Consider the following 14695-nt stretch of genomic DNA (forward strand, 5'->3'; position numbering starts at 1 on the left):
GAATATGTAATGCGATTATTGTGTTATCCACGTTTTCGGTTAAGCGAACTTCGAATGGCTTCTTCCTTTTTTTTATGCATGTAATATTTTTGCTAAAAGTTTGCATTCAACGAGATGGTGCATGGTACCGGTTGTGGGATGGAATCGCATGGGCGGAGAAAGTACTCGGAGAAAGGTGTATGCCTGTCTGGTACACGCATCCAAGTGGACGGGAAAACAAAGCAGAAGTACTGTTACTATATTACATGGAACGTGCGGAAGAGTTAAATTCTGTATTGCGACCGCACCGTCCGACAGTTAGTCCCAATCGCACGTTCACTACGGATCGCGCGGATCCTTCTCTATACGACTCATTCAACCAGTTTAGGAATACCTACAGGAAAAAAATTATATACAAGAATCCAAACTACTGCAGCATCCAAGATGAGTAAAGTAAGTGTTTCAGAAATTTGCTTTACATTACATCAACCTTCACATTTATTTATCATTTTACGGCAGTGCTATAGAGCATTCGCTTCAACAACAGTAAATTCAAACTAGTTACATGTTTTAAACTAATATTTATAAAAGAAAAACACCGGTCAATTTCTATTTTTAAAAGTTTACACGTAATATCTATGCTTTAAAATATACTTTGGTACATAAAATGTATCTTAATACGAACCATATCATGATCAATTTCAAGATTATTTATTTTCTTAATGAATATTTCATTACACTCTAATTATTATTTATATTATGTGGAATTATTTATGTTATATCATTCGCAAGTTTACGATTGTCTTTATTTTTAACAATTTGCTAATCAATAAATCATTATAAGATTTAAATAAACCTTATTTATATATTAATTTATTTCTGCCCATATATAATATTTTGTTATATAATATTTTTCGTATATTAAACCATATTATAAATAATTGTTCTTTTCACAATTTATCAATTATATTTTTTCTCATATAATTAATATAGTCAAGTAGTTTAGATATAAAAAAATAACATAATGTATCTTATCAAATATTTTACTGTATAATCAGAGAGCAAACATTTTTTTAAAATGGTCAAATATGGGACACTTAGTTGAATCTAGAATTGTCTATTAAACACATAGAAACTGTAAATTTTATATGAAATCAAATTTCAATACAAAATACTGAAAATAATAATAAAATATTTGTTGTCATGAATCTAATTAAATCTAAGATATTTATTTCAAAAGTTTTACTTAAATTAAATAATAAGAAATATTAGCAAATGTCAAAAAGTCTAAATTAATAAATGTCATTTGTTAAATAATTGTTTAATTGTTATTACTATTTCCTTCAAATATTTTTTTCCTGGTATATTTATAGCCAATTTAACAAACAACATTATCATTAATAACTTTTAGAATCATTATTAGTAAGAAACAGCAAGTTGTGATTTCAATTATTAAAAAAGGCTATTATAAAATTATTGATTTCGGATTTAATTATTTGTAAAACACACTTTGCACGTGTTGATTACTGAGACGATAGAAAAATTGTTTATGGAAAATATAAATAATTAATTCTTTATAATAACAAGTCATATTAATGATTAACTAGCAACATTTATTTATATCTTACAATTTATTTAATAGAGTGAAGTAGAATACACACGTTTTAAAATTATTGTTAGATTAAGTATCAATATAAATTATTATTTGTTGATAAAAACTTCAAGTTTATTGAATTGTACTGCAATTTGTATCTTTATAATATGTTGATCAGTAAATTATTGTCATTAAAATATTGGTTTCAAGCTGAAATTACATGCGGGCCGAATCCACGACCTGAAAGCAGCTGACTTATTTATTCTAATCTAATTGTCTTTCTACAGTCGAGCACATAAGCTCTGTCCATATCTCTAAGTCTCTATAGCTTAAGTATCCCATTTACAACAAATGCATAATTGAAATGTATTCGCGGGCCGTGTAATTTAGATTCGGGGGCCACATGAGACCCGCGGGCTGATAGTTTGAAATCACATAATCACTGCTTTAAACGATTCAGAAATGAACTATATAATGTTTTTTTTATATACAGTGGAACCTCGCTTAACGAGCATAATCCGTTCCAAAATTTCCGTATTTCTATGAAACAATTTTTCCCATAAAAACTAATGCAATATACGATACGATCCATTTTGGAAAACATTTTCTTACAATTTAGTTTGTTTCCTATGCGAGGTTCCATTGCATATATTTTGCTGTTCAGTTATAATATATTTAATATTGTTAGGATAATCGACTAAAAATTATATAGAGTTCATTCATTATTGGAAGATCATAAATTCAGAAAAAATAAACATTTGGTGAATTCATGAATGAACATGTTATTTCTAAATAAATATTCAACTTGAACTCATTCAATATTTGATAATGAATGAGGTTAATTAAAAAAAGGCATTTTTCCATTGTTTCTTTCATTTTAGTTTTTCGTTTCCTGTAATCAAGTCTAGAGGTTTTGTTACGATTACTTCCTATTGGTTCGTTGTCCGTTAAACTTACCGTTATGTCGCCAAATTTAGAACAATGAAACAATTGCATTTGTATTATATGTAAAAATATATTAAATATAATTATACCAGTAATAATATAATAATATACAAAGATAATTGATATTTTAATCAAAAAAATATTCATTTATCATAAATTATTAAAGTTTATAAAACATGAATCAATCAAATGAAAAAATAAAGGGCGTATATTTATAAACTAAATTATATAATTGTGTTTCAAAAACTATTTGTTTCTATATATAATAAAATTTAGTTTTTATACAATAATTTAAATATGTAAATGTATTTTAAAAAATGTAATTTTCACAAAAAAAAAATTAAATCAAAGTTGTTATTTTTAGTGAAAGCAATTTCTGTCTATTACTATTGTAAATTATAATGTTCATGTACGCAAATATTATATAATTATATAGTAATATTTAAAATGGAGAAAAGAATTTCATTTCAAGAAATACACCCATAAAGCAAACCCGATATATCTATCATGATAATATTTCATTTCAACGTTATTTTAATAAGATGAAAAACGAGTACAATGATATCCAAGTGTACCAAAATAAATGTCTGAGACTTGCGCTGAACAAAGACAGGTACACGAGGGTAAAGAACAGGCATGATGAAGCGAACCTTCTATACATTAAAGACTACATTAAAAACATCTCGCAACGTTTCTATGAGTCAAAGGTGGAAAATCACCCTAACCCAACTATATCTGAAATAACCAGCAGCCGAATTCCAGACAACACAGACTCCCCTTCAGCTGTTTACCATTCGGAAACCCATGAATCGAGAAGTCGAGAAGTGGGTTTTAAAAAAAATAACAAACTTATCACTTTACAACAACAATCACCCAACGCAAACAATTCTGAATAAACCTGACACGTATCCAATATACAAATTAAGTATACCAGTATGGCCTAAAGCCCAGAAAGGAACACGCAATTAATAATTGTCCATTTTAAATTTTATGTACTTTTTATATTGATAAAAATAAAGATGCTTTAGTTAGTTGCTCATTTTAAAATTCTACAGTTATTAAATATGACTTAGATGTAAAGTTATTTTAACTTAAGTTTTCTTATCCTTCTGATCTTTGTCATGGATGGATGTTGCAATTAATCGGTTGAGTGATCACAGCCGTTTTAAAATAAATGCAATTACTAAATGCTATCCATAATTTTAATGAAGTCAATTTTACATTAAAAAAACAAATAATTTTTCTCTACTCAAGTGGTCATAATTTATTTCGTTATTTATAACATTTTTTAATTGCAAAACGTGTTATTTCAAATTTATTTAATATTGAGTATATTGAGAAAAACAGCATAACAATTTCTTTTAAATTATGCCACGATTATTTTTTATTCATTTTCGCAGTGCGTAAATTGCGGTTATTTAGAATTGGTATTGGCGCCAATCGAAAACCGGATACAACTTCTAACCATCAATAGAATCTTTCCATAGTCTTAACAAAATTTACATAAGTTGCAAATACATCAACTTTGCTAATAGAAGTAACTATTGCAATATTCTAATATGCAATCTTTGCAAATTCTTATGTTTTGATGTAGATTATATGCTGACACTACTGTAAGATTTGACAATAATTAAGGCTAAAGTTAATCCAAATCATGTTTTTGAAAATCTTTCAAATACATCAATTTTTTTAATCAAAGTATATATATAAGATTTATAAATTGGAAACATATTTAACTTCTAACCATAAATATAGTTTTTATTTTTTGATGTAGAATATATGCTGACTCTACTATAAGATTTGGCAATTATTAAAACTAACATCAAACATTCTTAATGTAAGCTAATCAAATTTTCTAACTATAAATCCAATCTTTCCACGGTCTTAACGATTAAAACAAAAACGAATCATATATATTAACCTAAACGATGATATCACTCGTACGCAGTTGTCGCTTCACCGAACCACAAGTAATTCCAACATTGAACTAGAAACCCACATAACTCGATATTCAAGAACCATAACAATAGCATATGGTCTCATTATTCGTAGCGGATGAAAAAAAGTAAAAAAATATGTAATGTTGATACACATGTTCGTTGGTATTCTGGTTTCATTGTTTGTACCGAGTTTGGTATGAATTAGCGTTTGGTTATGTGAATGGTAAGAGTGTAGGAGTGAGGAGTAATTCACACACAGTTCGAGATGTCGAATTTTTAATTATTTTTTACGAACGGGTCCGCAGGATGTAATTTGAATCCCGATGCCGTCGATTGAATCCCAATCAGTTTGGAGAACGTGAAAACGGCACGTAGACAATTACATTTGCGATACCGACATTAGATCTACATAGAAATGTATATACTACGGCTGTTGTGTTACACAATCTCTTCGTTGCAACGACCTTAGCAGCTAGCGACTGTATGCGGAATGAATGAAAGCTTTGAGAGTGAGATTTCGATCAGGAAATCAGGAAGTTACATTATTTCTTAATTACTGAATGCGAATAATTTCTATTTCAAATCAATGAACCGGTTAAAATTAATGTTGAACGTAATTAAATCAATATGTTTACATCTCAAATCGTTATATAAAGTTTACTGCATGTGTATTTAATTCGTAGTATTACTTTTTATTTAGATAAATCAACTTAGAATTAGGCTACATCTTATGGTCTAAAGTTAGTTGACAGAATTTTTACCTAAATATTTTCAGAAATTTGTTTCGTTTCATTGGCTTAAAAGTTAATACTTTTCTATTTTCACATATTTATTGGCCAAACATTCGTTCAACTTTTCTATTAATATTTATGTGCACATTTATTTTTTAAAGTTTGTAACTTCAATAAATAGTTTATTAAAAAGTATTTTCCCGTATATACCAACTTGGTAAAAGGCATTGATCACCTGTTCAAGTAATATGAACGACCCATATTTAACTTTCCTAAAGTATGAAACAAATAATTTTGTGTTTCTCTCAATTCCTCAATAATATCTTCGAAATAACTCATTTATGCATGTATCTATGCAATAAATTATGTTTGTTATACAACTTTTTTTCGGTAAATTTTGACTAGAAAGATAAAAAAAATACTTCATTTTCAAAAAGTAAGTAATAACATTTACATTTAAAAAAAGTGATCGAATTTTGGCAACTTTTCCTTGAATGTGATAATATTATCCTATAATTGTTTTGTAAATGAAACAATTTCACAATAAAAAATAACAATATTTTATGTTTAATACAAAAGAAAGGAATATATGTTAATACACTTTGTAAAAACTTGTACACTTAATAAAACTTGATTTACAAGTCCAAATATGCTATACTCTTTGAATATTTCATCTCACAGTTCATCTTTAATAATAATTATTTCATTTTTAATTTGTTAAAGGTAAAACTATTCTTATTTTATCTGGAATTGATACATTTTGTTGTTAGAATTTGTTGAGAATAGCAATATCATTTACATTATACAAAAATACTTCATGACGCTTTCTTGTTTTTTATATTGGATGTCATAATTCATGAGTTATTCAAAATCTGTTTTAAAAGAAAAAAATAAATAAGTTGCAAATACACAAAACATTTATTTTTATTATAATCCAAATCATGTTTTTGAGAATCTTACTAAATTCAATAGACCTATAGACCATAGATTTGTAATATAAACTTGATTAGACAAAACAATGATGGAAGTATATAAGTATGAAGTTTTTTTTGCTTGGTTATTTGTTGGTTTATATACTCAATTATCGATGATATTATGCAGCTACTATTCTTTTATATTTTTTTATATATTTATATAATTTTTACCTTGTTTCACTAACTTTTTATTTATGGGCTAATTGTGCATGCCTAGGGAAATTATGTACTTTTTTTTGGGGACCGAAGGAAGAACAATTGATTTTTTATTTGGAAAAACTGATTCGGGTCCTTTTGGCCAAAGGTACTTATTATAAATTTGTTTTATTTTATTTTGTATCCGTTTTTTGGTCTATAAATTTGATTATTATTATTAATAAACTAAAAAATATAATCACAGTATATTTACTAAATAGTATATACAACATATATTTTAACAAATTTAGATTTAAATTTTCATTTGAACAAGAGATTTTTAATGATGAAATAGTGATATAGAAATGACACTTTATTAAGACCAAAACAAATTGATTGATTAACTCTTATTAATTAACTATAAATGTAGCTGAACATAAGAATTTTAGTATATTTTGTTATTGTTCAATAAACTATTAAATCTTTTGAAAACATTGAAATTTTATAATGTATGTAAAACCAACACATAAAAGATAAATAACAGTTAATATAAACACAGGTAAAACTCAGTTAATATAAGGTGATTGTAGATCCTTAGCACATTGTTATTGAAATTAATAATCGCAAGTTGTAAAAAGTATATTTTCTTGACATTCAATAATGTTTATAGTATCTCAGCAATGGTCAGGACCTTTGTCGAAAGTCAAATATTTGCATGGGTACAACAAGTTGTTATTGAAAATATCATTTACCTCTTTTTCGTATATCTCAGAGCTCTGTCTACATGTGTGTATGGATTGGAAGTAATTAATTAAAAATCCGATTCCAAATCAAACAAACGAGATCGCATAAACAACATGAATCAGACAAATACACCTAGTATTTGCAAACTGCATCAAGGCTGCAAAGGCATGAAGTTTTTCAAAAACAAGCACAATTATTTACTCAAAATAAGAGTGCATGACTGAAACGTGTTTAGAAAACCTTGTAACGAATCCAGGCACTAGATTCTGGAGAGAAAAAAAATGCAGTCGATTCGATTTAAAATCACGCAATAAACAATAATAATGAGATTGGAATTTAAAGAGATTGTGCGGTCTTTTTAATGTTTCAAGGTGATATCGATTGTTAGATTCAATAATTCACGAACTTGAACTTCAAATGTTAATTGTCCTGGGATAATTGATATTTTATCGCGTGCTTGTTTATCTGTCGCTCTTTCCTTTTCTTTTCTCCTTGAGGACGTTCAACTGGAAACGAAAATAATGCTGCTGTTTTTAATTTGCGTTTTCGACGTCAAAACAACAAACATCCATTCGACACAATACATCAGGTGCTCTTTACTGCTAATTGTGACTCATCATTAGTAGAACATAGTCAGAGAACAATGTATTTATTTAAAGTGCCCACAACAATGGCTGGGATCGTGCACAATAAATAACACATTTACTATCGCGTTAATCGAGTGCATAGTTTTTTTCTTATTTGAATAACGATAAGGATAATGCGACTGCTTTCTATCGATAATTACAAATCATTCATTGTTCGAATTTTGAGTAGGAATAACAGGCAATTTTCTTTCTTCATTTTTTTCAAGATGCTGATCTATGTTTTGGACAAGTTCGTCTGGATCTTGTTGATTGCTGTTCTCACGGCTCAAGCGTTGCAGATAGCCGGAGTCGTGGACACACCAAAAAACATTGGCCTAGGGGAAATCAGCTACAGCGATGTGAGTATTTATAAAATCTTATTAGATAACTTCCGCGTCGATAACTTAAATCCATATTTAATTTATGGAACTATAATAACGGTTTGCGTTTGTTTTTGGCCGATCAAAGAAAGTGAAACCAGGTGGACTTTCCTTTCGATAATAACAATTTCTACTTCGCATGCATAAAGAGCGAACATTTGGATTTCACGTGGCGGAGAAAGTGATTTTCATGCGTGTATATATATATAGCATCATTTCGTGGATTGTAGTGATTAACTCAAGAGGCAAAATACAGGCCTTTGAAAATGATTTCATTCCGCGAAAGAGATTTTTATAATTGGCGGAGTTTCTCCGCCGTTTGTTTCCATTGCCTCCAGACACGATTTTGCATTTTTAATTTACTTTTCACTCGATTTCATATACTTTCTTTTTGCTGTTATTTTATATTATATAATTGGATAGTCGATCGTTCTATTAACTATACCACGCACTTTCAAAGAAAAATAACAGTTATATAATTGAAATATAAATAAATAAGACTGTAAAAGGGTAAACACTTTTACGACATGAAATTAATTGCGATCATAAAGATGTTTGCATAATGAAATTGCAAATTAACTAAAAGTACATCTTCTCCGTATACACTCTTTCGTGGTCAAGCCAGACTCTTTGTGAGCCCTCTCGGTGCTTGCAGCAATAAGGCCATCGTTCGTCACAGATGGACAGTCAAATGAATGAGGTTCAGCATATGGACCTTATGCCAAGTCGATGGACAATGACAGTGTTAAGGATAGCAGCAGATTCACAGTCAAAGGAAATAGTGGAAACACAGAGCATCAATATACTACTGAAGCTAACCTACAAGTCGATCATGGTATCTATCCACCCGGAAATATTATCCATTTAGTGTTAACCGCGATCTTAAAATTTATTCAATGTTCACATTGATGAATAGATTGTGAATAAAATTATACGATATAAAAAATATAATATATACACATGAATTATTTCCAGAAATTATTTTTTTGTCTTATTTGATTAAAATGTAAATTAGTTGCTAGGAATGGAATTTATTACGTATTTCCTACTAATATAATAGTTATGACCTAATATACAACTATGAGATAAAATCTTAAAATATCTCTAAAGAAAAAACATCATTTTTTTTCATCAAACAAAAAATAATGTCAAATGTCAAAAAAAAAAAATAAAATTTATTACATTTACGTATTTTTGCACATTAGTATATTTTTTTTTTGTAATTATATAATATATAATTTTATAATATTTTTACATTTTTTTTTTGCATTTTTAATTATCTACATTGATGTTGAATTAAACAATTTACATAATTTATTTTGGAAAATATCTCTCATAGATTTGAATTTTCATAAACAGTTTCAAAATATACTATGTAAGGCCTCAAATAGTGCGGATTAAATATATTAAGGTTAAATTTTCCTACATAGAGTTCAGTCTCTTTTTGTGCAGTTAATGTTTATACGCTTTTAATCCGGTTTTAAAACAGTGACATCGAATAACAGCAGTATCAGAGGTATTGTTATATTTATAAACATTTTTTGGTGTATTTTTTTTTAATTTGGCAATTTTTTTAATAATCTTATAATCTTGAGAATATTTTACTGCTTAAACTGTTCATTATTTTTCATTCTGGACGTGTCTTGTAATGCACTATCATATCAATTCCTGAAATAAGTCAAGTTTCTAAGAACTGATAAGATGAGTAAAATGCATCCTCAACTAAAAAATAACAGTTAGAAATATTTTTAAAATATTTCAACTCTAATGTAAATGTAAATAAACAAATAAATAATATATACAATTAAATTAAATTTGATTAGTGTTATTTACGTATAAAGTATAATAATTACACCAAAAAAACAAACAATTAGATAAAAATTGTCTTTTAAGTGATACTGCATAATTTAAAGTAAAAAATAAACACAAGTGACTAAAATGGTATTACGCAATGCGCATTTAGATTAATAAAAAAGGTAATTGAATAAATGGATACATGTAATGATCTGAAACGAACGTGTTCCACTGCTGCATGTGTTTTGCAATAGCATTGCGCTGTCGATTTTCCCACCAGAAACGCGGAAGCTTTTCACCTTATCAGTTATCCAACACCCGAAGATTGAGGTTTTAATCTTTCGCTTTTACAGGGAAATGAGTACGAGTATCGAGTGTCGATCGGTGGAGATGGTGGTGCCATCGAAGGAAGAGGAAAACGCCAGGCAGGAGACAGGTCACCACTACTTGACAACATATTCAACGTAAGTTAACAACTATTATATAATTTATTTTAATTATATACAACAAGGAAATGATATTTTCATAAATACCAAAAAAAAAAGAGAAGTAGTTTAAGCATTTATTTTGAGACCATACCGCAGCGTAAACAAGGAAGTTACTCAATTCACTTTCGCAATTGAGAATAAATTAATTCATATGCTGGTGGCTTGTAAAATGCCGAAGGCAAAATCAATTTGATTTTATGGAGAACATTGAAAAAGCGCTAGATTTACGATTTGTTATTGTTGCTATTATTTTTGTTGCTATTGTAATATGATGCAATGCGATGCGAATGAAGAAAATTGATGTATTTTATTTTTGGCAGAATCGTTTCGATGGGGATGAATTTAACGTCGTGAGGGTTGTTAAAGTAGGCAAAGTAATAACGGCGAAAATTTGACCAGTAAGTTGACATGATTCTACTCATACACATCGTACTAATTGGCATGCAGTCTGATCATCGACGGATCATTAAATATTAATATCTCATAATATACGTTTCCATCATTATCATTCATAATTCATAAAAGAGAAGCTCATTCAGCATAAATCATTTATGTGATTAGTAACGCGCCGATGCATTTATTCATTGTTTCGCAATAATCTGTATACTTTGCATCCCCATGTGTGTCCTCTTTCATCGAATAGGTGTCATGAATTCATTGTTGTTTTCTTTTTAGATTCCAATTGCAACTTTGAACGCTGTGAATGATTTGGTACAAAATACTCGTCCGGCGTTCCAGAGATTAAGGGAGGCTGCTCAGAGACGCTTGGATTCAAGTGTGCAGGAGGCAAGGGCACGCAGGGAGAGGGCGCAACAGGCTCAACAGGAAGGGCCCAAAGTGCAAGCGGATGGCTCCAGTTCTAGGGTCTTGTTGAGGGTTTGAGACCCTCCTAATTCGACGTCGATAGCAATGTACAGTTTTATGAACACGCTATATAAATAATCTAGTTCAATTTCGTTGGTGAAAGATTAGAATTATGATCATCAGTGTTGTACGAAAATTATACTGAAAGAGAGAGAGAGGGAAAGTAATAAAATTGTGTATATTTTTTTATAAAAATTTGTTTAATCTATGCACACAGCTCCAATATATTGATAAGGTTTTATTATATTATTATTGCTATGATTCATAACACATCAATTATATTTATACTTTTACTTGATAAATCCACAAATTCTATTATCTCTAATATAATTAGAACTAATTAACACATAAAATAAATGAATAAAGTAAAATCAACGAGTTATACAATTTTAATTCTCGAATTATATAATAATAATAATATTTAATGTAACAGTCCTATAAAAACATTTTTTTTCATAATCATAATAAAGAAGAAATTAACAAAGGGCTATTGACCATAAGTCATATTGCTTTGAATGAAATGTTGGGTGTTAAAAAATTTGAAACGAAGAACTGCTCTACATTTAAGCATATACCAAAAGAAAATAGCTCGGCATTGCATTTGCTACTGGGCAGATATTCAACCGTCTCAATAAACAAACATAAGGCAGTCGTCAAACCGATTGGGACTTATGGTATCCAGCTTTGGTGATCTGCAACTCAAGCATAGATATCTTTAGGAAATTCCAGTCAAAAACGTTAAGGCAAATGATCAATTCTACCTGGTTCTTCACCAATGACTCACTAATCTACTTCTTCGTTAAAGAAGAGATCACAAAAACCAGTACCAGATATCGTCATCGGCTGAAGGACAATCCGAATAGCCAGTTGCTATAGAGCTGAGGAAGACAGATAGCTTCGAAGACTGAAACGTAGGAAGATCGTGTGGTTGGAACACGATCTTCCTACTCGTTTCTAATGTAATGAGACGAATAGTGGATGTCGTTGTTGGGGAATTTATAAATTAGTTTCTTTAATTTTCTTTAAATTTTATCATTGAAGTTAGGCCGTTGGATCAATCTAAAATCTTCATCTTTAGTCAGAATTAGAGCTTATTCTTTTGTATGCTAATAGATTGATTTTATAATAAAAAAATAAAACAAAAAATAACTTATAAATGGTAGTTTTATGGTAAAATAGAGAGTATCTCAAATACTCAGATATATTTATATATATTTTTAAACAGTGATATCGAACTGGTTACAATTTTATAAAAAGAAAGCTACGTAAAAACCTTTTAGTGAAAGGCTTTGTGCTGATTACACAAATATCCAATGCACTTTAAGTACCATCTACTTTTCTGCAATGGAAAGTTGAGTATATTTTTTTTTCATTCTCAACACATGAGTCGTTTACTTATTACATCAAAATTTTAAGTTAATTTAGATTATACTAATTTAAGTATCTATACCAGCGTTACTGAACCGTCACCAAACTTGGGTCGAGTTAAATTTTTAATGTGTCGTGAAATGATAGCTGTCAGTTTGTCAATTCAAAGCGATGAACTGGTGAAGAACTCTTAGCAATTGTGTAATATGACTACAACTACAAAGAAAAATATTAGATCGTGATGCAAGAAGGTTGAGAAACGCTGATCTAGTCTACAAAACAAAAAAGAGGTAGCGAAATTATCATTTATTTACTATTAACTAAATAGGCTTGTTAATATTAATTTCCATAATTTATAAATAAATCAGTCTATAAATAGATAATAAATTGCGGCGGAAAGACTACGGTCGATATAAATAAAAACGTAATTTACTTGAAAAAATAATAAATTATCTTAAATTACGAAAACACCTAATGTTTACCAATTAAGTTAAAACGTCAAAAAGTACTTTTTTTACATATACGTACAAATTATGATACTGTATTAAGGAATTAATGAGATAATGAGGTATATTTAATTTATAAGAACCATGAGGAAGAATTTAAATTTAGAATAAACACAGGAAATGTGTATAATTTGGATAAATAAGAAAAAAAAATAAACATTTAATTACTTAATTAAAAAATATTTCGTCTTTTATTAGAATTATATAAGTAACTAAAGTAATTGAATACACATAGAAGATTATAAATATAATAGTAATACATTTAAAATCACTTTTACTAAAGAATTATATCTGTTTTAAAATAATAGATTTTTAGAAACCATAATCAATCTTACTGATTCCTAATTAAAAATAAGCACAACTAATCCAAACTTGGGTTAATTAGGAAGTATCAATAGGTCCAGGTTGGTCCAGATCCCCCGAATCGTCTTAGTTCAGGACACCCAAAAAACTTTAGAGACCTTTCTAAAGTTAATCTTGGCGAAAGTTGTCGCGGAAAATTGTATTTAAATTATTTTCCAAAGAAGTTCATAGCAATATAAATGTAAACAGGAAGGAAATCTTGCGACTGGGGGACATCTAAATAGCGCCATCGTCTCAATAAAACAAAGGGGCCAAATATTTAATTTGTGCTTCTTTCCCATCAAATAATCATTACTATTACAAATTTCTTGCTCCAATACAAAAAAGAAGATTGAAGAACACTGAGTTAAATAACTTTAATAATGATAATATTAAGCGATTCAAATTTAAAATAAAATATTGTAGATCTACTAAACTGAAATTGAAATTACTCTTTAGTTTTCTATATTAATAAATGATAAACAAATTTCAATTTTACATATTTTAACAATCAACTAAAATTTTAGAGGAAAATCAACGGTTCACATCTCACCAAAACAAAATTAAAAAAAAACCTTGCATTTCTGAGATCAATAAACGCAAGTTGGGCCGTTTAAATGATGATTAAAATATATATTTGTAATCATTTTTGTAGTACGTAAATTCTCAAATAAAAGTGTAAGTGTTGATACCTGATATAAGTATAGAAGGTAATTGTTGAGGGTCACCAATGACGTAAATGAGAGAAGTGAGATGTGAACAAAGCTTAAAGTAAAGAAATATTGAAATATGCAGATACTTATTTTTGTTAATCATTCAATAAGTAATGAAATTATATAATTGATAATATTAACTTTGTGATTCTTATGTTAGTCTATTGTTACATTATGTTTATCAATCTCATTCTAGTATCACCATGTATCATGCGTGAAAGTATTATGGGTTTGGTATAAAAAATGTATATTCTGTTTAATAAGAGAATCTATTAAATACTCTAACTCCATCTTTTATTCAAATTGACAATTAAATAATTTTAAATTAATATCGACATCTCTTGTCGTTTCATTGAATATTTATGTTATTTAATAACAAAATTTTATAGAAAATTTTAATTAAATAGCATGCAGATATATAAATAGCAGATATCTGCATTAACAATATTTGATTAATTAATATGCATATGGGTAACGTACGTTCCTTGGTTCGACCCATTAGGTCAGGTGTGCCCCAAGGGTCTATCCTGTCGCCATTTCTTTTTGCCATCTTTATGGCTGACATGCCCAAG

The 14695-nt window shown here is 28.6% G+C and overlaps 1 protein-coding gene across 1 annotated transcript; it reads left to right on the forward strand.

Moving 5' to 3' along the window:
* The first annotated feature begins 308 nt into the window (after positions 1-308).
* Positions 309-11409, forward strand: LOC108562159. Its single transcript, XM_017920385.1, has 5 exons — positions 309-432; positions 7896-8027; positions 10196-10306; positions 10651-10728; positions 11006-11409. Exons 1-4 carry the CDS (start codon positions 424-426, stop codon positions 10723-10725), a joined length of 327 nt encoding a protein of 108 aa, XP_017775874.1. The 5' UTR covers positions 309-423; the 3' UTR covers positions 10726-10728; positions 11006-11409.
* Positions 11410-14695: the final 3286 nt, after the last annotated feature.

This window comes from Nicrophorus vespilloides, unplaced genomic scaffold (genome assembly GCF_001412225.1).
Source record: "Nicrophorus vespilloides isolate i.1.1-1 unplaced genomic scaffold, Nicve_v1.0, whole genome shotgun sequence".
In the NCBI taxonomy this organism is placed as follows: Eukaryota; Metazoa; Arthropoda; class Insecta; order Coleoptera; family Silphidae; genus Nicrophorus; species Nicrophorus vespilloides.

Excerpts from the sequence above, each read along its gene's own strand:
- LOC108562159 (XM_017920385.1), top strand. Across the intron at positions 8,028-10,195 it reads GGGAAATCAGCTACAGCGAT|GGAAATGAGTACGAGTATCG; the intron begins GTGAGTATTTAT and ends TCGCTTTTACAG. Across the intron at positions 10,307-10,650 it reads TACTTGACAACATATTCAAC|AATCGTTTCGATGGGGATGA; the intron begins GTAAGTTAACAA and ends TATTTTTGGCAG.